The sequence below is a fragment of the Panthera onca genome, chromosome Y, assembly GCF_046562875.1.
Source record: "Panthera onca isolate mPanOnc1 chromosome Y, mPanOnc1 haplotype 2, whole genome shotgun sequence".
Lineage (NCBI taxonomy): Eukaryota > Metazoa > Chordata > Mammalia > Carnivora > Felidae > Panthera > Panthera onca.
In genome coordinates this window covers 21,900,588-21,925,558 of record NC_138358.1, presented here as the reverse complement: position 1 = coordinate 21,925,558, position 24,971 = coordinate 21,900,588, and the positions used below count along the sequence as shown (strand labels likewise).

General features: G+C 37.5%; 2 protein-coding genes across 3 annotated transcripts in view; both read left to right on the top strand.

The window, feature by feature from the left end:
- LOC145714947 (eukaryotic translation initiation factor 1A, X-chromosomal) overlaps positions 1-24,971 on the top strand; it is a 795,969-nt gene that overhangs the window by 159,670 nt on the left and 611,328 nt on the right. The window lies entirely within an intron of this gene.
- Positions 4,157-6,043, top strand: LOC145714944 (heat shock transcription factor, Y-linked-like). The gene is given in 3 exon segments (XM_081794494.1): positions 4,157-4,710; positions 4,712-4,778; positions 5,242-6,043. Coding segments are annotated over 3 exon segments (1,200 nt in total). The 5' UTR covers positions 4,157-4,267; the 3' UTR covers positions 5,932-6,043.

Here is a 24,971-nt window from a genome sequence, read left to right as displayed (position 1 = left end):
AAGAGGAAAATACATTGCAACCCAGGCCTATCTCGAGAAACAGGAAAAATCCCAAATACAAACTCCAAGAGCACTAGAAGCAGAACAACAAAGAAACTCCAAGGCCAGCAGAAGAGGAGAAATAATAAAGATTAGAGCAGAAATAAATGATCTAGATCAAACAAAACAAAAACAGAAACAAAAACAAAACAGTAGAACATATCAATGAAACTAACAGCTGGTTTTTTGAGAAGATAAAGAAAATTGTTAAAACCCTAGCCAGATTTCTCAAAACAAAAACAAAAACAAACAAACAAACAAACAAAAACCAGAGGACCCTAATAGATAAAATCACAAATGATAATAGACCTACCACAACCAATAAAAGCAATTATCCCAGAATACAATGAAAAATTATATGCTAACATACTTGACAACCTGAAAGAAATGGACAAATTCCACCCTTGACACACACACTACCAAAACTCAAATGGGAAGAAATAGAAAACTTGAACAGACCCACAACTAGTGAAGAAATTGAATCAGTTATCAAAAATCTCCCAACAAATAAGAGTCATGGGTCAGATGGTTTCCCAGGGGAATTCTACCAGACATTTAAAGCAAAGCTAATACCTATCCTTCTCTACCTGTTCCAAAAAATAGAAATGGAAGGAAAGCTTCCAGACTCATTTATGAGGCCAGCATTACCTTGATTCCAAAACTAGACAAAGACCCACTAAAAAAAAAAAAAAAAAAAAGGAGAATTACAGGCCAGTATCCCTGATGAACATGATGCAAAAAATTATCAACAAGATACTAGCAAATCAAATTCAACAGCATATAAAAGGAATTATTCACCATGATGAAGTGGGATTCATTCCTGGGCTGCAGGACTGGTTCAATATTCAAAAATCAATCACTGTGACACATCCTATAAATAAAAGAAATGATAAGACCCATACGATCCTGACAATAGATGCAGAAAAAGGATCTGACGAAATATAGCATCTTTCTTAATAAAAATCCTCAAGAAAGTCGGGTTAGAAGGAACATAAAAACCATATAAGAAAAGCCCACAGCTAATACCATCCTCAACTGGGAAAAACTGAGAGCTTTCCCCCCGAGATCAGAAATACAACAGGGATGTCCACTCTCACCACTGTTGTTTAACATAGTGTTGGAAGTCCTAGCATCAGCAATCAGATGACAAAATGAAATGAAAAGGCATACAAATTGCAAAGAAGAAGTCAAACTTTCACTTTTCACAGATGACATGGCACCCTACATGGAAAACCTGAAAAACCCCACCGAAAAGGTGCTATAGCTCATACATGAATTCAGCAAAGTCACAGGATACAAAAATCAATGTATGGAAATAAGTTGCATTTCTATACACCAATAATGAAGTAACAGAAAGAGAAATCAAAAAGTCAATCTCGTTAACTTGTACTAAGTTCTTGTATGGTTCTTGTGCTAAGAACCACAAAATACCTAGGAATAAACACAGGCAAACATGTGAAAGATCTGTATGGTGAAAACTATAGAAAACTAATGAAGGAAACTGGAGAAGACACAAAGTAATAGAAAAACATTCTATGCTAATGGATTGGAAGAATAAATACTGTTATGTCAATGCTACTCAAAGCAATCTACACATTCAATGCAATCCCAATCAAAATTGCACCTTCTCAAAGCTAGAACAAACAATCCTAAAATTTGCATGGAACAACAAAAGACCCCAAACGGTCAAAGTAATACTGAAGAAGAAAACCAAAGTGGGAGGCATCACAATTCCAGACTTTAGCCTTTGATCATCAAGACAGCATGGTGTTGGCACAAAAACAGACACATAGACCAATGGAATAGAATAGAAACCCCAGAACTGGACCCACAAAGGTATGGCCAACTAATCTTTGACAAAGCAGGAAAGAGCAGCCAATGGAAAAAGAGAGTCTCTTTAACAACTGGTGCTGGGACTACTAGAGAGCAACATGCAGAAGGATGAAACTAGACCACTTTCTTACACCATTCACAAAAATAAACTCAAATGGATAAAAGACCTAAATGTGAGACAGGAAACCATCAAAACCCTAGAGAGAAAACAGGCAACAACCTCTTTGAACACAGCTGTAGCAATTTCTTGCTCAACATATGACCAAAGGCAAGGGAACTAAAAGTAAAACTGAACCCTGGGACCTCATCAAGATAAAAAGCATCTGCACTGCAAAGGAAATGATCAACAAAACTAAAGGCAACCAATGGAATGGGAAAAGATATTTTCAAATGACATATAGGATAAAGAGTTAGTATCCAAACTCTATAAAGAACTTACCAAACTCAACATCCAAAAAACAAACAAAAATGAATAAATGGGTAGAAGACATGAATACACACTGTTCCAAAGAAGACATCAGATGGCCAAGAGACACATGAAAAGATGCTCAACATCACTCATCATCAGGGAAATACAAATCAAAACCATATTAAGATAACACCTCATACTGCTCAGAGTGACTAAAATTAACAACTTAGGAAACCACAGATGCTGGAGAGGATGTGGAGAAACCCTGTTGCAGTGTTGGTGGGAATGCAAACTGGTGTTGCCGGTCTGGAAAACAATGGGGAGCTTCCTCAAAAAAATTAAAAATAGAACTACCTTACAACCCAGCAATGGCACTACTTGTAATTTATCCAAAGGATACTAGAGTGCCGATTCATAGGGGCACATGTACCCCAATGTTTGGAGCAGCACTTTCCACAGTAGACAAATTATGGAAAGAGCCTAAATGTCCATCAACTAATGAATGGATAAAGAGAATGTGGTTTATACAACAGAATACTACTTGGCAATGAGAAAGAATGAAATCCTTGCAGCAACGTGGATGGAACTGGAAGGTATTATGCTAAGTGAAGTAAGTCAGGCAGAGAAACACAAACAGCTTATGTTTTCACTCATATGTGGATCTTGAGAAACTTATCAGAAGACCATGGGGGAGGGGAAGGAGGAAAAATAATTACAGAGAGGGAGGAAGGCAAACCACAAGAAACTCTTAAATACAGAGAACAAACTGAGGGTTGATGGGGGGTGATGGGGGGAGAGGGGAAAATGGATGATGGGCATCGAGCAGGGCACTTGTTGGGATGGGTGCGAGCACTGGGTGTTGTATGTAAGCCAATTTGACCATGAATTATATTTTACAAAAAGAAACATTTTTCCACATAACCTCTTTATTATAAGTATTTTTGATATTGCAATAAGAGCAATATTGCCCTGAGACACACAAACAAATTTATTTTACTTATAACAGTGTCTTGTTACTTTTCCTCTCCCACTTTTTAGGATCTTGTTGATGCTAGATCTACTGCTCTCTGTTAAAGCCTTTTACTTCATGACTATCTCACAGGTCCAGACATTCTAAATAAAATCATATGTATTCTACTAATATTACTATGGAAATGTATTTGATATTGTTTAACCCAGACTACTCACATAAGATACACAGATAAGTTAACTTTATATTCAGAAACCTAATTCTGTTTTATTTTAATTAGTGATAAATTCATTGCACTGTTAAAAATTGGGGCAAAACACACATTATGTAAAAATAACCATTTAGAAAGATACAATTCAGGACTATTTGTATCTTTGAAATGTTGTACAATATCACCTCTCTAGTTATTAAACATTTTCATCAGCTTAAAAAGAAACCCTTCATATAGTATTTTCCATTCTCCTTTCACCTGGCCCATGGCAACCACTAACCTGTGGTCTTAAAGGTTATGCTTTTTTTAAAAAAATACAGGTTTCACAGATTTAAGTTCCAAACGGACAGAGTTTTTAAAATCTTTTGTTTTATTCATTGTTTACACTTTTCTTTTACCAGATTTTATGCTACTGGCAGCAATCTAGAAAGAATTGTATTTACAAGGAAGGAAATCATTTTTAGTTCAGGGTCTAAATATAATTATGTATGTATTTATTTAAAAGATTCTGTAAGAATGAGGTTTTGCAGATCTCATATTTTTGTCAATATCTCAGTTAACGTTATTTGGCCTGTTTTATTTTAACTGAATATATTTCATACAGTAAGAAGGAAACACTCTGTCTGAATGTTACCCTTTAATTGCTAGGAGACCAGGCATCTTGTGATGTCACAACTACTGAGGTGGAGAACCATTGTGATGGTCTGGATACATTACCTGTGTAGGCACGCCAAAGCAGCAGCTGAAGCTGCAGTGTTCAAAACCATGCAGATGACAAACATAGCTGAAAGAAACCTTATTTGAGATGGCACATGTTTCTTCAGAAATTCAAGATGGTTCTCCTAAAGATGGATCGACTAATTCTGCAGCCTCTGTTAGATCTCCTTTGTGGGATCCCACATTGACTGGGGATTTGGACCTAAGGTCTATGATTGAAGAAAATGCTTTTCAGGCTTTGTCAGGAGAATCCTTAATAAAAAGACCACGATACACATTTTGTGTCTCTGAACCAGACGAAGATAATGATTTTCTTTCTCTGACTTTTCCCAGAAAACTTTGGAACATAGTTGAAAGTGATCAATTCAAATCAATTTGGTGGGATGAGAATGGAACTTCAATAGTGATTGATGAGGAACTCTTCAAGAAAGAAGTTCTGGAGAGAAAGGCCCCTTTCAGAATATTTGAAACTGGAAGTATGAAGAGTTTAGTTCGCCAGCTTAACCTGTATGGATTTAGTAAAATGCGACAGTTTCCAAAGATCTGCTTCTCTGGCTGATTTTCTGGCAGAGGAAAAAGAAGTATCTGTTTTAAGCAAGGTATTCAAAAATGTTATTGCTTATATATGAAATATATAAAATTTTACTTCATACATCAGTAAATATGTTCATAAATATAGGCTGCAACTAGGTCTTTAAAGTTATATGAAAAAGTTTAAAAATACTTATTAAAAATTAAGGATACCTTAGGCATGAATCATTCAGCATTATAAGAAACTGTGCTAGCAACTTTGACCTTTATCAATAAACTCCTATCTAAATAAGCTACTGAAGCCATTTAAAGTGGTATTCACTGTTAGTTGTAAGTAACAGTTACATTTTCACAACCATAATTAAATGTTTATTTCCAGTAAGTAATTTTTTTAAAATACTAACAATGTACATGTATTATTGATGACTTTATGTGATGAAACTAAGTCAAAATTTCATAAATTAAATCTGTTATCCTCTCTTGTATCTTCACTGAAGAATGTCACTAAATAACATTCTCCTTTGGTTTTAGTTACAGTTCTATCATAATCCAAATTTTAAACGAGGCTGCCCTCAACTTTTAGTAAGAATGAAAAGAAGAGTCGGGATTAAAAATGCTTCCACAGTATCACTAGTTCAAGATTTCAACAAGAAACCATGCAGAGCTGAGGGTAATGTGCATAGTCCTAATTCTGGTTTTGTTGCTGAAACTAGTGGAGAAAGGGCATTGTCAACCTCCACAAATTTAAATGTGCCCCTGATAAGGAAGCGTCCTACTATCCAGAGAGTTGCTAATACAACTGCCCCCATGAGAAGTGATCTTTCTCCACCGTCATCAATGTCAGCTAGGCCGTCAGAACAAATGGTAATGGATCAGCATGCCATTTTAAACCAGTTGACCACTTTTCACATGCATTCACGTGACAGCTACACTCAAGCAAATGGCCACATTGTGAACTTTGTTACAACTACAACTGCTACATCTCAGTATGGCATCATATCTCCCTTACAGAACAGTTATTTTGGAACAATGGTGGAGCCTTGCACTTTTCCAACTAGATATCCTGCTGTGTCAGCCAGTGAGGTTCGTTTTTCTAACCCTCAATCACCAAGCAACCAATGGTTCTCAATGCCAATGATAGCTGATACTTCTGCTGCCTCACTTGCAACGTCAACTCATCAACCGTCTTCATCCTATGTACATCATCCTGATTACAAGTGATCTATCAAAGGACTACCAGATAATACAAGAAAACAAAGATTAAAATTTATTGGCAAATGACCAAATACGGAAATTCTCTTATTTGAACAATAAAATTACATGTTCACCTTTATGGTTTCATTTTGTTTATTTTTGAAATAATTTAGAGTAAAATCCTTTGTTATTTATTTATTGTACTTATTGGCCATTTGATAGTACTACTTTGACATGCCTCCTAAGTAAATTATGCCTAATCAGCTTTTTAAAAAAGACATGAGGAGCAAAGGAAAAGAAGCCAAAGTTATGTAATTTCTGAAGCAGTCCACGATGAATCAAATAAAGCCATATATTAGGATGACAGGGAAGGGATACATGTAAGTGAGCTCTAGAAGAGGCAAATACAAAGAATTTAGTATTCTCTCAATTACATTCTCCCAGTCATGTAGAAGAGTCCTTGGATTTTAGTTGGTAAAGGTTGTCTTCATTAAAAAATGCGTTCATACTGGAAAGCATAGCATCTTCTCACTAGTGCAGCAACCATTATACATCACTGGAATAATAAAGATCACATCATGCAGTAATGAATTGCAGCAATCAAGGTGTTGTATAATTTTACAATTGGTATTATCTAGGACCTGTTTGTTGCTCTAGTGATCTCAAAACATTCCAGCTTGTTTGTGCCTTTATTTCCTTCTCGCATGTGTTCATCTTTTATATCTTCTAATATAAACCTTTATGTTGTTTTCTTGTTCCATCCAAAGCCTATTCCATGCTTCATTCCTTATGCTGTTATTTAATGCCTTGTTGATTCTGAGCCCTGAAATTCAGCACAGGTAACAAATCTATTAAAGAGGTGACATCTGTTCACCTTAGTAGGTTCACATGTTTGTGTTCACCGTCCATTTTGAGCTATATTTAGACAATCTCTTTTTAGCTATGCCAATTCTCATCAGACAAATTTGGCACCAGCTCCTTCCTTGGTTAGAAGTCTCTCTCTTGAGTTACTGGACTACTACTTTCATCAATCCAGCATATGCATCACCTCTTCCAAGTTGTTTCCTGTCAAATGCCTTTTCCTAGTCAGTCATGGACATCAGTACAGACTGATCACAGTGACTCCCATACAATATATTTTTACATGTATGTTTCTGAATGAATGGTGGCTTAAGCCAATCAAAATTATTTTTGTAACTCCTATGTCCTTCACTACTGCCATAATTCGTAATTTTCTCTTTACTCTTCACTGGAAAGTTTCTTAAACGGTAGATCACAGTAGTGTACAACAGTATCTAGTACACTAGATAATAACTTTGACATAATGAAACTAGCATCACTCCATACACTGTTAGTTTCCTGTTATTTGACCGTTATGCAAACTTGATACTTCGGGTAATACCACTGTAAAGGACTTTATCCTTTCTGTTTCACTGAAATATATGTATTATTTCTCTGCCTCTCTCACCATTTCTTCTCCAACTTCAGCTTTCACAAGTCTTTCCCTGAGAAAATTTGTGATACACTTACCAACTCTTTATGTATAGCAGTATCACAACTATTGCACTGAAGTGCATTACTGACGAAATTCATCCACTTAGTCCTATGAGATAGCTGAGACTGCGATGGAATACAGATCCGAACATCCAGAGGTCCCAGATGGCAACACATTTTTGTCATCGCACACCATATACATATATTTTCAAATTGTGCCCACACAGGAAAAGTTTGGAACTATTGCTCCATATAGGAAATCCTGACTTCTTCCTGGGGTTTCATGACAATAAAATGGTTATCTATGCCCATTAAGTCTTTAATCATTAGTTTTCGTTCTCAGATGTTTAATTATAGAGAATATAGTTCAACAACATGTTTAATGTACATGAATGTTTCAAGAAAAAATTGAGTCCTAAAATAGTAAAAAATTTAAAAAAAGATTTAAGTGGCATAAATGGAGAACATTGAGACAACCAAAAGAAAAATAATAGCAGGATGGAGGAGATGGTTAGAATATGGAATTGAATACAGCGAGAGTAAATCCAGAATAAGGTGTCAGATAAAAAAAAAGAATGAAAAGTAAATGAGCAAATGCAGAAAACAGGTAAGCATGACTTCACTATCCTTTTCCTACGTGCCCCAAGTCTTTCTACCCTCAAGTATAATACAACATGGTTTCAATATAATCCTCAAGTCACAGAATATCTTAATTTACAACTTATTGTAAGGTGTCTTGAGATTGAGGACAAAGTATATCTTTTAAACATTCTTCTTATTTAGGTTCTCACGAGTTTAAAATCACTCAACTGCAAAGATAACTTCCAACATTTGGCCCAAAAAGAATACTACAGCTGTTCTATGGAAGAAACAAACATACTATTCCCTATGCATCCCATAAGTACAACTAAAATTCTTGGGTGTTACGTATAAAACAAATTTTGTAAAAAGACTCTGAAAAGTGGAGAAAACAAGTATATTAAAGAGGAACTGAGAACCAGGGCATGATGAGATGGTAAGTTCCCTGGATTTGTGTGTGTGTGTGTGTGTGTGTGTGTGTGTGTGTGTGTGTGTATACAAGTATGTCTTTGTGCTTGTGTGTGCCTGTGAGAATGTATCTTTAAGTGTGTACCTAGATTTTCCTTTTGCCTTTTGTATCACAGACTTGGTCCTAAAGAAACCCAGAAATGCAAATAGGCACAGATCAAAAATACCCCTAATAAAGACTGCTTTCTCCATTCAAGGTTAGGAAAGGGGTGTCTTACAAAAACAGAAAACTGTTAGACAATAATACTATAGTTTATCCAAGCACAAAACTCTGGACAAACTTCTCACCAAAGCCAGCAAAGCCTAAGTCGGACCTTAGAATTCCATTGCATCAAACAATAATAAGGGCCCCAACTCATCGCTGGGGTAGTACCAGAAAAGCCTGAGCAGAGAACTGGCGTTTTCAATAGTTCCATGTATTAATAAGGCACCCCTCTTTTCTTAGGTACCAGTAAGGCCTGCAGGGAGTAGGCCACTGCTTACTCATCAATAATAAGTAGCTCTCTCCCCTCAAGTATCAAGAGTAGCCAATGAGGAAATCTGGAATTCCGTCCCCACATGGCAGGACATCAGTTTCCTGTTGGAGTGGTATCACATAGCTAGCTACAAGAGAAGGACATTAGAACAACATCCAGAGTTTCAAAAAATACCCTAAATTTCCAAGTTTCAAATAAAAAAAATCACTCATTGTGTCAAGAAACAGAAAGCTCTCAACCTGAAAGAAAATTTAGAAGTACCAACAGAGAAATACCAGAGAACCAGTATTAATCTGACTAAGGCTTTAAAGCTGCCATCATAAAATGGCTTAAATGAGCAATTTTGAACATACTTGAAAGTAATGAAAAAGTAGAAAGCATAAGTATATTTAATGTCAGAAAAAAAGAACCAATGGAAATTTTAGAATGCAATGTAATACAATTAATTTATATAACACTATCTGAGCTGGTGCTAAATGTATGTAAAGCAATCATTTAAGACAACTATAAACAGCAGAGTGCTAAGTGATTTAAAATAAGGTGTCTACATTTCACTCAACCTGGCAAAAAAAAAAAAAAAAAAAAAGGTCCAGAAAACTACATAATGAAATACACACACACACACACACACACACACACACACACACACACACACTGTGATAGCTAGAACAGCCACTAAAGAAGATATACAAAGAGAAACAATGAAAACAACACTCTAAGTATATAAGAAATTCATTTCAATATAAAAATACGTTTTAAAATTAAAAAATGGAAAAACTATACTATGCAAGCATTAATCAAAAGAAAGTAAAAGTAGATATATTGAGAACAGCTGACATAAACCAGAGAAAAGAAAATTACCAGAGATTAGAAAACAATATTACGTAATAATAAATGAATAATTCGTCATGAAAAACAGCAGCAGTCTGGAATGTTTATGAACCTAGAAACAGAGTAAATAAGTAAACCTTAAAAGAACTAAAAGAAATAGATAGTACAGTTGAAGAGTTGAACATTACTCTCTGAATTCAGAGAGCTAAGCAGAAAAGCAGCAAAAATGCAGAACTCAACAACACTATCAACCAGTGCAATATAATCCACTATTATTGAACACTCTCTCTAACAGACAATATTTTTTTTCAAGGGACCATGGGACATATTCATGATACCATAAAACAAACTTCAACAAACCTGAAATGCCTGAAATCAGGCAGTGTGTTGTCCAACTCCATTGGAATCAAAGTAGAACACAGCAAGAGATAACAAGAAAATTTGTTGCATACTTGGAAGCTAATCCATGGGTCCAGCAATAATCTTTAGGTAAGCTAAGGGTGAAAGAAGAAGCAACAGAGGAAATAAAATAATGCACTGAACTAAAAAAAATAAAATAAAATAAAAGTACAACATATCAGATCAGATGCAGGCAAAGCAGTAGTAAGAAGAAAATTTATGACATTAACTGCAAACATTAGAAAGGAGGAAATGTTTCAGTTACTAAACTCCCTCTTCAAGAAACTAGATTGAGAGGAAAATAATCCAAAACAAACAAACAAACAAACAAACAAACAAACAAAGGAGATAAAATAAGTTATCAATGAAACACAAGAGAGAAAAATAGGAAATAAAATGAAACAGAGCTTGTTCTTTAAAAAGAGAATCAGGGGCATCTGGGTGGCTCAGTCTGTTAAGTGTCTGACATTGGCCTAGGTCATATCTCATGGTTGGTGAGTTTGAGCCCCTGGTCGGGCTCTGTGTTGACACCTTGGAACCTGAAGCCTGCTTCAGATTCTGTGTCTCCCTCTCTCTCTGCACTTTCCCCCTTGTGCTCTCTCTCTCCCTAAAAACTAACATAAAACATTAAAAAATAATAATAAATAATTAAAAAAAAAACAATCAAATTGACAAACCTGTACCAAGACTGAAAAGAAAAAGAAGGGACTTTAGTAGTACAAACAATGAAATGGGATAGTACTACAGACCCTGCAGACATAAAAAAGATAAAAGAATTGCTATGAACAATTGCACGCATATAAATTTGACAAATTTGACAAACTTGACAGTATACCTCAGTTATCCAATATGAAATACATACCTAAAATAGCCTGGTAACTTTTAAAAGAAATATCCAGACTTAGATAGTTATGCGGGAGATTTTAAGAATTAACGTGAAATCTACACAATCTTATAAAAAATATAAGAATCTACGAAACATTTTAATAATGAACATCAATTCTACACAAACTCTCTCAAAAGATAAAGGGAACCCATCCCAATTAATTCTATAAAGCCAATATTACCCTCAAGCCCAAATTAGACAGAGTGGAACAAGAACACACTCAATAACCATCATGACTAGAGAGGTAAAAATGTTAAAATAGTTATTTCTCAATATAGAAGTATAAATACACACCATGATCACAGGGGTTTATTTCTGTCATGCATGGCTGGTTCATTATTCAAATACAATACAGTTTTCATATGTAGTCTATAATGTTAACAGATTGAGAAAAAATACATGACACACCAACCAATTCAGAAAAAACTTTGACAAAATTCCATACTCATCCATTATTTAAATACTTAACATTTTAACTGTGAACAGAACTTAAGTTCCTCAACTGGGTAAAGAACATCTGTAAAAAAAAAAAAAAAACAAAAAAAACAAAAACCAAAAAACTCTACAGTAATTTTATAAATAATGGTGAAGGACTGAATGCTTTCCCTTTAAAATTGTGAATGAAACAAAGTTGCCTCACATTCCCATTTACTAAACAATGTCTTACAAGTTCTAGTGAGTACACTATGACAAAACATAAAAGATATAGATATAAATATTGATACAGATATCCTGATATACATCAGAAAAGAAGAAACTGAACAATCCCTGTTTTCACATGACATGACTGGATACTTACAAAATCCCAAGAATACCCAAAAACTCCTGGAACAATGAGTTAGCAGTCAGAGGACACAATTCAACATACACAAATTGGGTTTCTGATGACAAAGGGCTGATATTAAAAATACAACACTAATTATAATTGATTTTTAAAAAGCAAATAGGTATAATCTACCAAGACATATAAAAGACGTTGAGACTGAATACTACAAAAATTATGAACACTATGGAGATATACTATTATTTATGGATTGTGCGACTCAACATATTTTGAAAATAATTGATTTTAGTCAAGCTGGATTCTTGATTTACATGTTTATTTCAATTCTTTTATAAATCCCAGCAAGGCAACAGTAGCTACAACACCGGACTGGCCTGACAAAGAGCTACCAGAATAAAGAGCTAAGAAACATAAATACATAAATAAGCATGTCCAAGCATTTTTGGACAATGTTGTAAAAGCAGTTTAATGCAGAAAACACTGTCTCTGAACCAAGGGAACAAATGAATATCTGTAGGGAAAAAAATCCTCATTAAGTCTCACCTAATTCAACAAATATGTCAACTGAGATTCAACACAAAGTATAAAACTATACAATTCTTAGGAAAAACCATGAGAAAATTTTCAGGCTCTACAACTAAGTAAAATGCACACCAAATGCACAATACATATACTATGGGGATAAAGTGATAGGAAAAAAATTTGTAAGCTGATTTAAAAATATTTTAAAACTTCTGTATCTTTTGAAGATTATATTAAAAGGATGAAAAGCAAAATTACAGACTAACAGGCAATATTCACAAACCACACATCCAAAAGTAAAGGAAAGCAACTGAATATTATAAAGAAAGGAAGGACTGACAACTATTTAGTAGACAGATTCCTACGTTAGGTTTCCTGATAGAGATCAATCTCTATGAAATCGGTATTAATCACATAAATAAATAGAGAATTTTAGGCACTATTTGATGATCAGATGATTATGTTTTTGTTTACTGTTAATATTTTTCCTTAACATTTACTATTACTATTCTTTCCTCCCAAAACATGAAGTATATAATAATATAACCTCATAACTTACATGTAGAAGTGATTTCCTTATATTTGTCTTTAAAATGATCCCTATTAATATTTCAGATTGTGTATAAAACAAACACTAGTTTCTACCTTTTCTCCTCCTTTTGTGAGGTGAATAAAAAGAACTGGAATTGAAAACATCCATCCATGATGGTCTTATGTATTTGAAAACATACAAATGAGACTCAAGAGGAAAGCACTTTATGGGGTGGGGGAGATGTATGCTTCTTTCTATCTGGTACATGTCTAACATTATATTAACAATCTTGCAGTGCTAATAGTATGTTTACATAAACAATTTGTACTTCAAACCAGTTTTCCATTTTCTAATGTATATCTCCAATTCTTGAAAATAGCAAGTCTTCCTTAATGAGTGGAGGGAGAAATTTTAACTCATAAAGAAAAAGTATAGGGAGTAAATTTCATATATGCTTACACATCATCATTGAGTTTTTGAAGAAACTGCAATGTCACAAGCCATATTATCTTATCAGCCTAGGAATCAGACATTAACTAATTAATTGGCTAATCAGAATTAGCCAATCCTCCATTACAATTAGAACAAAAGCATGTGATAGAGCGTTCAAGAATCCCTAGCATTCAAACACATATTTAAGACTTCAACCTGGGAGTGCACTACTTCATATTGTGGTGAGGGTAACCTGAAGTTTGGCAAAATCACCTGTAATGGATAAAGTATTCCAAATTATGCTGTCAGCAAGTGAAATGCCAACATCTTGTGCTCCGTGGAACATAAGTAAAGAAAGATTTTGCTCTAGACTCATTCTGTGTCACGGTTTTGGAGATTATTTCAAAAATGTTAGCAGTTAGCCTCCTTCTGCCCACAATTCTGTAGAAGTTAACCAGTATCATTTTCTTTCAAATATTCAGCTCTATTTGTGACAAATGTATAATCACCTAAGTAACCATGACTTCAATGACTTTGGGAATATAAGAGCTCACAAAATTTCCCTAGCCCATGAGGGGACATAAGCCACCATCTAACCAATCCATCCCTCTAGAAGGCAATCCCATTTCCATTTCCATTTCCAAGGCTAATTTTTTTCTTAATGATAGCATAATATATTAAATAAAATGTGCAAAATCTGAAGTCTACAAATTGATGAATTTTTTACATGTCACTAATTGAGCCACTCACCAAATGTTAAAAACAAAAACAATTCCATATACCAACTTTTCTCCCATCTGCACACCAGATGCAGAATATAGCTCTATTCTGTCATCTGAGCACCAGATTAATTTGCATATTCTTAAGTAATATATGGATAGAACTAATTATGAGTCGAGTTTCCTTTGCTCCAAAACTCTTCAGTGACACTTTCACGTTGTCCAATGCATCAAAAAGTGCTTTTTCATTGCTGTATGATTTGCCTATGATATATTACCCTTTAAATGGTGTCTTCTTTCTTATATATTGTTAGACATAACTGATAGTATTCAGGGCATACCCACAAATATCATAATACACAGATAATTTCTCTATTAGTGATACTGCACTCTGATAGGTACATAATGTCTAGTCAATGTCTTCCTGTAATGTTGGAAATTATTAGAAGAAGATCAACTTCCAGGCATGACTAAAATGCCAACACTATAATCTCTGAAACTCTTTCCAGGAAAATGCAAAGTAAAAAATTATTTTCATAACACTAAAATGTTATTATCCCTTTTTACTGTACTGATGGTTGCTTCTACTGATGGTGCAAACAACTGGTAGTTTTGAGACTTCTGGCTCCCTACCAAACAGGAAATAAGACAGCAGCACCATAAAAGATGGAGGGTCCTAGATGTCACCATAGGAAGACACTAAACTGACCTCATCCATGGACACACTACATATGGAGCAAATGCTCCTAAAGAACTGACAGTTGCCTGAATAACTTTCACAAAACAAAGGAAAAAGAAACCATACAGAGAGACACAGAGACAGAGTAACAATGGCAACCTCCCTTACAAAGTGAACTACAGTGGGGAGGGAAAATACTGAGGGACCCACCCAGAGTCACTCAAGATGAACATAAGAAACCAGTTACACATAAGAGAAACTCCGTAAGGCTATCAGGTGATTGTTCAGCAGAAACCCTGAGGACAGAAGAGAGGGGCATGATCTGTTAAAAATGATGAAAGGAATAAATGTAGAATACTCTACCTAGCAAGACAGTGGTTCCGAATAAGTCAGATAAGGGATGCCTGGGTTGCTGAGTCGGTTAAGCGTCCAACTTTGGGTGGGGTCACGATCTCATGGTTTGTGGGTTCGAGCCTTGCATTGGGCTCTGTGCTGACAGCTAGGAGCTTGGAGCTTACTTTGGATTCTGTGCCTCCACCTCTCTCTGCTAGACCCCACTCGTACTCTGCCTCTCAAAAAAATAAATAAACAAAAAAAAAAAAAAAAAGAAAGAAAGAAAAAGAAAAAGAAAGAAAACAAAACAAAAACACAACAAAACAAAACAAACAAAACAAAAAACCCCAACCAACTAAACAAACAACAAACCCCAAAAAGTTCAGATAAAGAGTTGACCAGACAAACAAAATTTAAACGAATTCATCTCTGCTAAAACAGACTTACAAAAATGTTAAAAGGTAATTCTTTAAGCAGAAAAGAAAGGGCTGTAACTAGACTCACCAAAATTATGAAAGCAAAATTTTCACAGGTAAAAGCAAACAAATAAAAGAGTAATAACAGACCAATTATGTATAAAGCTAATATAAAGGCTAAAATAACAAAAGTAGTAAAAAAAATTGTATCTAAAAAAATAGCTAACAGACATTAAATACAAAGGCACAAAATATGATACGATATACATAAAACACGGAGGAGGGGAGTAAAAATTTAGTGCTTCTAGAATTAGTTTTTGAAGGCGTTAAGATGGTGTAGTAGTACGGGGACCCTGAGCTTCTCTTGTCCTGAAACACAGCTAGATAAGCACCAAACCACTCTGAACACCCAGGATGCTGATCTGAGGCTTAACGAAGCAATCTGCATAGTTTGAGGTACAGAACTTGGAAGGTATGCAGTGTGGTGAGGTGAACTCAGAGAGAGAAGAGCTGCAGAGCTGTGAAACATTAGGAGCCATGTTCATGGAGAGAGGACAGAAAGAGAAAGAGAAAGGGGGAGAGTGCAGCACATTGGGATCATGCAAGAAAAGCACCGCCCCCCCCCCCCACCCCAAAAGTAGCTGGAGACAGAGAAAGAAAAGAGTGAAAATACTTACAGAAGACTGGACAAAAAATATGCCTAAAACCATTGACAGGAAGGAGAGCATTTCAATACCACCAGAATTCTGTAAATAGTGGAGCACAGAGTCTGAAGGTTCAAAGCTCAGAACCTGGCAGTACTCTGGTGAGGAAACAGGTAGAATTCCCCAGGAGTAGGCAGTGGAGTCTGAGGGCTCTGTTTCCCAGGAGGAGAAGTGGTTTCCCCTGCTTGGAGCACATTTGATAGAGGTCATGCAGCCTCCCCACAGGCAAAAGTCCTAGCAGGCCCCAGAGAGCAGCCAATGTTTACTGATATCGGAAAAAAAGATGCTGAAGGTCAGCAAAACCTGGCACCAGTTGTGTGTTTGTGACTCGCCATAAACACATGGCCTCTGCTGCTGTGTGATCATGCAAATGTTTTCAGGGACAGGCTGACACCGGGTCATTGCTGGGCAAGAGCAACCCCAGAGAATCAGAACAGGTCTCTGAAGTGTGGGTTTTTGAAACACAGCCCCATCTGAGATAAAACTCTGGAGGAAGGTGCCACCTGGCAGGCAGACAGCATGGACATGGACAGGATAGAGGCAGGGCACAGATGGAGGCCTGAGACAAAGGAGGGATGCTTGATTGTGGGTGGGTAAGGGGATGGGGTCCTGCACCAGAGACTAGGGAGCTAGGTGAAGTAATTTTCACTTCCATCACATGTGCACACACACAGACCGACCTCAGTGAGCTAGGCAGAGCCACCAAGGGCAGACTGGAGCTGTTACACCAAATCCTGCCTATCCATTCACTCTGGGCTCATCCCCCAGAAGATCAACCTGCTTATCACTCTACAGTCGGTATGCGGGAAACTGGATGTAACTTCATTAAGGTTTAAATGTGTCTGTTGGTTTGTTTATTCGTTCATTTTCTTTGCTTCTGTTTTTGCTTAGATTGTCTTATTTTTTCTTTCCCTTTCTTGGATACAGAAAGAATAAATTATTTTTTATTTGTTAATTAATTAATTAGTTAATTAATTAATTTTTAAATATTTTTTTACACTTTTATTTTTCTTTAGCTTATTTTATTGTTATATTATTTAATTTTTTTATTTTTAAATTTTTGTAACTTTATTTCCCTTTCTCTTTTTTACAAAACTATTCTATGAAGCTTCTCTCAACAAGCAGACCAAAACACACCTAGGGTATAGTTTCCTTTATCTGATTTTGTTTTTAATTTTTTAATTTTAATGTTTCATTTTATTAATTTTTCACCTCAAAAGAAAGAACAAGAAGAAATGACAGCCAGGGATTTGAAAAAAAAAATTTATTATGTTTATATATTTGTTTTTTCAGAGAGAGAAAGCAATCCAGGGAGCGTCACAGAAAGAGAATCCCAAGCAGGCTCTGCACTGAGAGTTCTGCAACGCAGGGCTTGAACTCATGAACCAGGAGATCATGACCTCAGCCAAAACCAAGAGTCAGATGCTTAACCAAGTGAGCCACCCAAGCGCCTCTATGCCCAGGGATTTAATCAACACAGGTATGAGTAAAATGTCTGAACTAGAAGCTAAAACCATGACTATACGAATGCAAGCTGGGCTTGAAAAAAAAAGCATATAAGACACCAGGGAATGCCCTGATGCTGAGATAAAAGAACTAAAATCTAGTCAGGCCAAAGTTAAAAAGGCTATATCCACAATGCAATCTCGAATGGAGGCCATGGTGGCAAGAGGATGGATGAAGCAGATGTGACAGGAAGGAAGGGGGGCGGGGGGTAGTAGGGAGGAAGGAAGGAAATTAAAAAAGGATGGGTTGCTGGAAGCTGAGCTATCCCAGCCTGAGTGGCAAAGCCCGGGGCCGTGGACGGACTGGTGACTGCGGGGCGGCCCACGGACAGGGAAGCTTCTGGTCCTCCCACTTTTAGGTAATTCGGCCTTAAAACTGCCTGGGGTATTGTCTGTTGGGGAATTGCCCTCGGCAGGCCCCCTGGGAAAAGGACCAGTAGGGAAGAAAATAAGGTTCAGCAAGAAATAGTGCGGCCTTACGTTTAGCCCTTGCCATCTCCTATGGAGACTCCTCTACTTACAGGAAGGATAGCCTCATACCTTTGCCAGCAAAGAGGGTCTGTAAAGGAGACACATATGCATGTGAAAGCCTCACTCCAGCAACTAAGGAGTGTATCTCTGGGCACAGGTGACTTCAACCCCTAGGCTCACCTGGCCACCCCCCCCCCCACCCCCCACCCCCCCGCCGCCGGAGACATTCCAGATGATGAATGAACCTAGCTGGTTAAGCTACAGAATGGTTCATTGGTTCCTAGGTGCATTGCATTGTCTCTCTGAGAATGTATGAGGTATGGGTTTCCAAGCCTTTTTCGGCCCCTTTCTGGCACGTCGGACCGAGGCAAACCCTTTGTTCTTCTGGCCTCATGTGGTTAGGAGGTCGTGTCCCTGTAGCTGTTCCACTTGAGGTGTTGAGAAATGGAGGGCCTTTCATGAGAACAGCAAAGCAAATGCTTTGTAGATTATAGATAAATGCAGACGCATAATGGAATGATGTAAGAAATTAAGCTATAATCAAATGGTATGCGGGAAAGTTAGGGGAAAATTGCCATGTTCTTACTTACAGGTTGATGACACATAGGAACTTTTTCAAAATTAGGTAATGTTAGAAAAACATAGATGACGTATGTTACAAGGAAATCACTCGCATATATAATGCCACGTTTGCTACAATAAATCGGCCAGTTCAACACACTGCTGTTGTCTGTGTCCATTTTTATTTTAGTTTTTTTTTTATTTTCTAGTTTTTTATTTTAGTTTTAGTTTTTTACTTTAGTTTTTTATTTTCTAGTTTTTTATTTTAGTTTTGTTTCACTTTCATCGACGCCGTTCTTCCTTTGGGAACCCCTGGTTGCTGGAGCTGGTCTCCGGCAATGGATGGTTAGGAGATGGATGAAATAAGTGAAGAGATTGGGAGGTACAAGCTTCTAGTTATGAAATAAAAAAAAGCTGGGGCACGTGGATGGCTCAGTCAGTTGAGCATCGAAGTTGGGCTCAGGTCATGATCTCACAGCTTGTGGGTTCGAGCCCTGCATTGAGCTCTGTGCTGACAGCTCAGAGCCTGGAGACTGTTTCAGATTCTGTGTCTCCCTCTCTCTCTGCCCCTCCCCTGCTCATGCTCTCTCTCTCTCTCTCTCTCTCTCTCTCTCAAAAGTAAACATGAAAAAAATTTTTTATAAAATAAAATTAAAATATAGTAAAATAATTAAAATAAAATAAAATAAAATAATACAATAAAATAAAATAAAAATAAAATAAAATATCCCAGGAATGAAAAGTACAGCAGAACTAGGAAAGGACTCCATTTACATCTGAAACTAACATAACATTGCATGTGAACTTCATGTCAATAAAATAAAATAATAAATAAATAAATTGCTTATAAGTACCTATATCCTCAAATGTTCTTTTAACCAGTTTTCACATGTTTCTGATTACCTCCTTAATAAATGAGTTAATAAAAGACAGTACTCTTCTGTGCTTACAACAATCTATGAATTCATCATGATATATGATCAATATATCATATATATTCATATATGATGAATATATATCATATATATATATTTTATATATGATATAAAAGCAGTCTCCACGTAAAAATGACTTAACAAGTAAAAAAGCTTGGTTTTATTAATTGACTAACCCATGAATACACATCCTTTTTCCTTTTTGGTTCTGTGGTTGCATTAGGGCCCTCAGGCTATATTTGTCTAGGCAGCCACACATGTCAGTTTTTGTACTGAGTTTTTGCACTGAGTTTTGCAATGTTGTTGTGTAGCCTATGCCTATGGATATGGTTAAGAGTACATAACTAGGAAGGGAAAGAAGGAAAAAGAGAAAATTTATTTCCCACAGGGTCAGAAGAAGTCCAGATGGAATTCCTAAAGTTCTTAAAATGTTGCCAACAGCATGATGAGAATTCAAAGTCCCATAAACTCCACAATTCATAAGGAAGTCAGAATTGAGTGTTTTCTGGTGCAAGAAGCAGCGACCCTCCTGCAGTTAGCCAGTATTCTATCAGCTGTTTATGAGTCTGTCTTCAGCAAAAGTAACTTGGATACCCTTTCTCTGTACAGGGAAATTCAAGATTTATTACCTAGAGGAGATTTATTACAACAGAGGAGGAGGTAAAATAAATGAATAAATAAAGTGACGAGGAATAGGTGGTAATAGGAAGAGGGAAGAAGAAGGGAAACATTCTTTTCCCCTAAAATCCACAAAACCCATGCAAACACACCTAATGACCACCTGATGAAATGCCATGAAACAACAATCTGAGGAAAACAGAATTATCATTATACATATGTTACTTGGAAAATAATGCTTCTCTCATAGCCCTTCCCAACTTCCAACTGCTAGACTGCTGACTATGTAAGTCTTCCCTCTGCTAGTCTAACTGTATGAGTACTGGTTTTTCTGTGGAGTTGGGGGGGCAGTAGGCGGTGGTTGTGTTTTTGAGAGGCACTAACAGTGCTGCAAAAGACAAGACCACCAGTCTTGGAATGTTACAGTTCAAAACTGAGAACTATGTACTCCCTATCATCAGTTTTACAGGGTTTTCACAGGCATTCACTCATTCCCCCAACCCACAACTGTCATTGAAGACTGACACCAAGATGTTAAGAGGAGATAAATGGCTTGCTTGTGAAGGTGGCTAGTGACAAAGTGAAAAAGGAGCAGCAGTATTGTACTTAGTTCCACAAGCCCTCCCTCAAAGCCAAAACTCCAAAAGCCTAAAGGCTACCATGTTACACACGTGAAAACATAATGCTGTACAAGGTTACATAGCTTGATAGAAAGCTTTTATTTTTATTCTTCTCCCTTGCCCTTTTCTTCCTGATAGGGAAGGGCTGACAACCATTCAGGCGAGAGAGAGATCTAGCAGATACTTAGAGGACTTTCTCAATGCTAAAAAAGGATCATCGTTTCATTTTCAAGTGCCATATGCGGTAATCCTCCCATGTGGGCATACCACATGACTCGACATGACAGAAGGGTTCACTCACAGAAAGAGTCTCAAAGGCATCAAAGCAAGTTCAGTTTGAGGGAGGAAACTGAGCAAAACTAAATAGTAGCACATGTTTTCTACATGTCCTCAACCTCACTGATCATCTCGCATACAGTCCTTCCATCAACTGTCAGTTCCATTCACTGTTAAGGTACATACTGGAGCCTCGCATAGATAAACAAACTTACCAGGATCATAAAAGTAAAGGAAGGAAGGAAGCATAGCACAATCAGGATTAGAACTCTTACTGTGGCTCAAGTCAATTCCAGTGATGGGAGTGCTGGAAAAGGAACAAGACTAAATTTAACTTTATCTGTTGTTTGACACTCCTGGTTTCTCACATAAACCACCTGAAAAAGTATGTGTTCTACACAGCTAGCTTTCTTTCTGGCCAGCCACTGTAAAGACAGAGTTTGTGCACTCTGAACCTTAACACAGGAAGAAACAAAGAAAAACCGAAAAACCAAAAAACAAGTAAAACAAAAACCTGTAAGTGGATGCACAGCCATTTTACATTTTACATTGGGCCTTCTTAAAAGGGAATGAAAATATTAAAGATCTTACCCTACCAATGGCAAAAATGTTGGAAATTTTGGTGGCAAAGGTATTGCTACTGGCATCTTTTCTATGTGCTGTACTAAATGACCAGCATGTCTTTAGGTTGGTGATTACACCAAAATGACCAACTTTGAACCCGCCAGTCATTATACACACAGTGCCTAGAGAAAAAGAAAGACAAAATGGGTATGGGTCATTTTAAATTAACAAACAGAGTTCACTAGGAAAATATAAAGATGGGGGAGCATAATTCTAATCCATTCAAAAAAACTGGGTAGAGCACAGTAACAACGTAAATGCGCAGTCTACGGCACAGGCCACGTTGCCCAGGAGACAAACTAATACATTAATGTTTTATTTAGCACAGAACGAGCATGCTTTTAAGAAACGCCCCCTCTCCCAAAATCATCACCAATAAAGTGTCAGCCACAAACCCATATGCATGCCCTTTTATAAATAGACACACGATACCAAGTTAGAAGTCCCTTTTAATTAACCAAAAAAAAAAAAAAAAAAAAAAAAGTCTAGTAACGTAAGAGACTCCAGAACAAGTTGGAAATTGTGTACCATTGGAGTAAGATACAAACATAATACACTTGTCAATCAATCCCTGGGAAAATGATGGATATGGGGGAAGGGGGGGGGGGGACAATTCAATCTAAAGATTTTAAGAATGAGACTCTAAAATGGAAGGAAAATATAATGCACTGATATTCTAACACAAAGACATCAACTGATGCAAAATGCAGATGGCAACAGAAATCCAAGGCTGGCTGAACCTATGTGAGTTCTGGTATGAGAGAGGCCACAGAAATAAAAAGGATGGAAGGTTTTCGCCTCCCACTGGCAAGACTACTGAAAATCAAAGAAATACCAATTGATGATACATTATGTAACTGATTTTATAAAAGTTCTTGTATTACATTTTTTCCATATGGTATGGATAACTCCTCATGCTCAAGTAAGTCAGGAGAACTAAGGTGCCCAAAGAATATCTAAAAGCTAAGAACAGGAGGTGGATCCAACATGGCTGAGAAGCAGGAAGACTTGAAGTTCCCTCATCCCTCAAACACAGCAGTGTTGAGGGCAAAGGACTTTGAATTCCAAGAGTCCGGGCTACAGAGTGACAAAGACATTTCCAAGGACCTGGCAGGGATAGATACATGACTATGAACTGGGAGAGATAAAATGGTCTGTGTAGCCATGGATGGGAGGGATCCCCTTCTGCAGAGAGACAAAAGGAAGAGGAAGAGAGGCTGGGAAAGTGTAAGACTGCACCTGAGCAAGAGAAAGACCACCGACCAGGACGGGCAAAGATCCAATTTCTAACCGTGGGGCTTTCTCTGGCCTGGGGCCAGCTGCCCTTTTGTGCACGTGGGGAGAAGGGGATTCAGTCTCAGCCTCACTACCTAGTTCAGAGACTCAGTCTGGAGTGGGAGAAAGCAATCCCCTTCTTGGAGTGCTGTGGGAAGAAGGTTTATAACCGTTCAAAGGAAAATGACTGCCTGCACCCGCCAGCCAGAGGCAATATATCAGTGGCACAGACTGGCGCTTCCTTGGAACTGGGGCGCATGCAGGGGGACCCTTTAAGACATCAAGGTTTAAGTCCCAGTCAAGTACCAAGGAGATGTGGGAGTCAGTGGAGTGGGACAAACCGCACACAGCACTGAGGCAATGCAGAGTGGCTCTTCCCTGGAACCCACGTGTGTGGAGGGGCACCCCTTAAGACATCAGTGTTTAAATCCCAGCTGAACGCCAGGGAGGTATGGGAGTTGGCAGAGCAGGACAAACAGCCTGGTTCACGCACACGGCACTGCAAGGACGGCCTAACAGACTGGTTTGGGACACTCACGCCGTGGAGGAGAGACTGGGGTGTCATCCTTTTTCTCCCCATCACTGATAAGGTGGGGCTTCAGGGAACAGACAGTGGCCGCCCACAGTGGAGGCGAGACCCACCGACACCGAACCACACACCTCCGTGCCTGGTAACTGCATCATCTACCAGAGCAGGATTGGCATTGACCAACCAGACAGCCCCTCCTCCAGACCAACACTGCCACCAGTTCCAAGGCACCCAATGGTTTTGCATTTCCTGATTTAATTTTTGGACATTTCTTATTATACATGAATTTTTTTCTTCCTTTTCTCCGTCTTATTTCTTCCCACCTCCAGTCTGATTATTGTTGGTATGTTTCGGCAGACATATTTAATCTATTCTCTTATGCCTATTCTACATGTCCTTCTTTATTTTCTTCTCTCTCTCTCTGGATTAAGCCCTAGAGTTTCTCTGCCTGCTCAATTTTCTTTTCTTTTCTTTTCTTTTTTCCCTGCCTCTCATTTCTCTTTGTATGGGTAAGGCCTCTTCTACCAACACCACTCCCACCCCAAAGATTGGCTAGAACTGGTGTTTTGGGTGTTTTGTTTTTTTTTAAGTTCTCTTTGTTCGTTTCCTTTTCCAGGGGTACATCAATGAAGAAATCAAAGCCTGGTGGGGGGTCCAAAACATCATTATGAGTAGGGAGATAAAGCAACCAGAGTCACAACAACAGAGAGCACTTAACAGCTCTCCAAAAAACACCTCCTGAAGGGCCACACCCTGGACAGTATATGACCCCTCTTGAATACAGCAGTGCTCACAGGTGCAGCAGACACATAACAAGCTTTTAAAACCCTTAATGAACAGAAAACTAGCCAAAATAATGAAACAGAAGAATTCTCCTCAAAAGAAATTCCGGGAAGAAATGACAGGTAAAGAATTGATCAAAACAGATATAAGCAATATAACTGAACAAGAATTTAGAATAATAGTCATAAGATTAATCGCTGCGCTTGAAAAAAGCACACAGGACAGCAGAGAATCTATTGCTGCAGAGACCAAGGAACTACAAAATACTCATGATGAATTAAAAAATGATGTAAATGAGGTGCAAAATAAACTAGACAGGGTGACAGTGAGGACTGAAGAGGCAGAGGGGAGATTAAGTGAAATAGAAGATAAAATCATGGGAGGAGATGAAACCGAGAAAACGAAGAGAGAGAGACAGGGGAAGAAGGTGCACTTGAACAAATCATAGCCGAGAACTTCCCCAATCTGGAGAAGGAGACAGACAATGAAATCCAGGATGCGCACACAACTTCCTTCAGACGTAGCAGGAATCAATATTCTCCATGAAATATAGTGAAGCTGGCAAAATACAAAGATAAAGAGAGAATTCTGGAAGCAGCTAGGGATAAACGGGCCT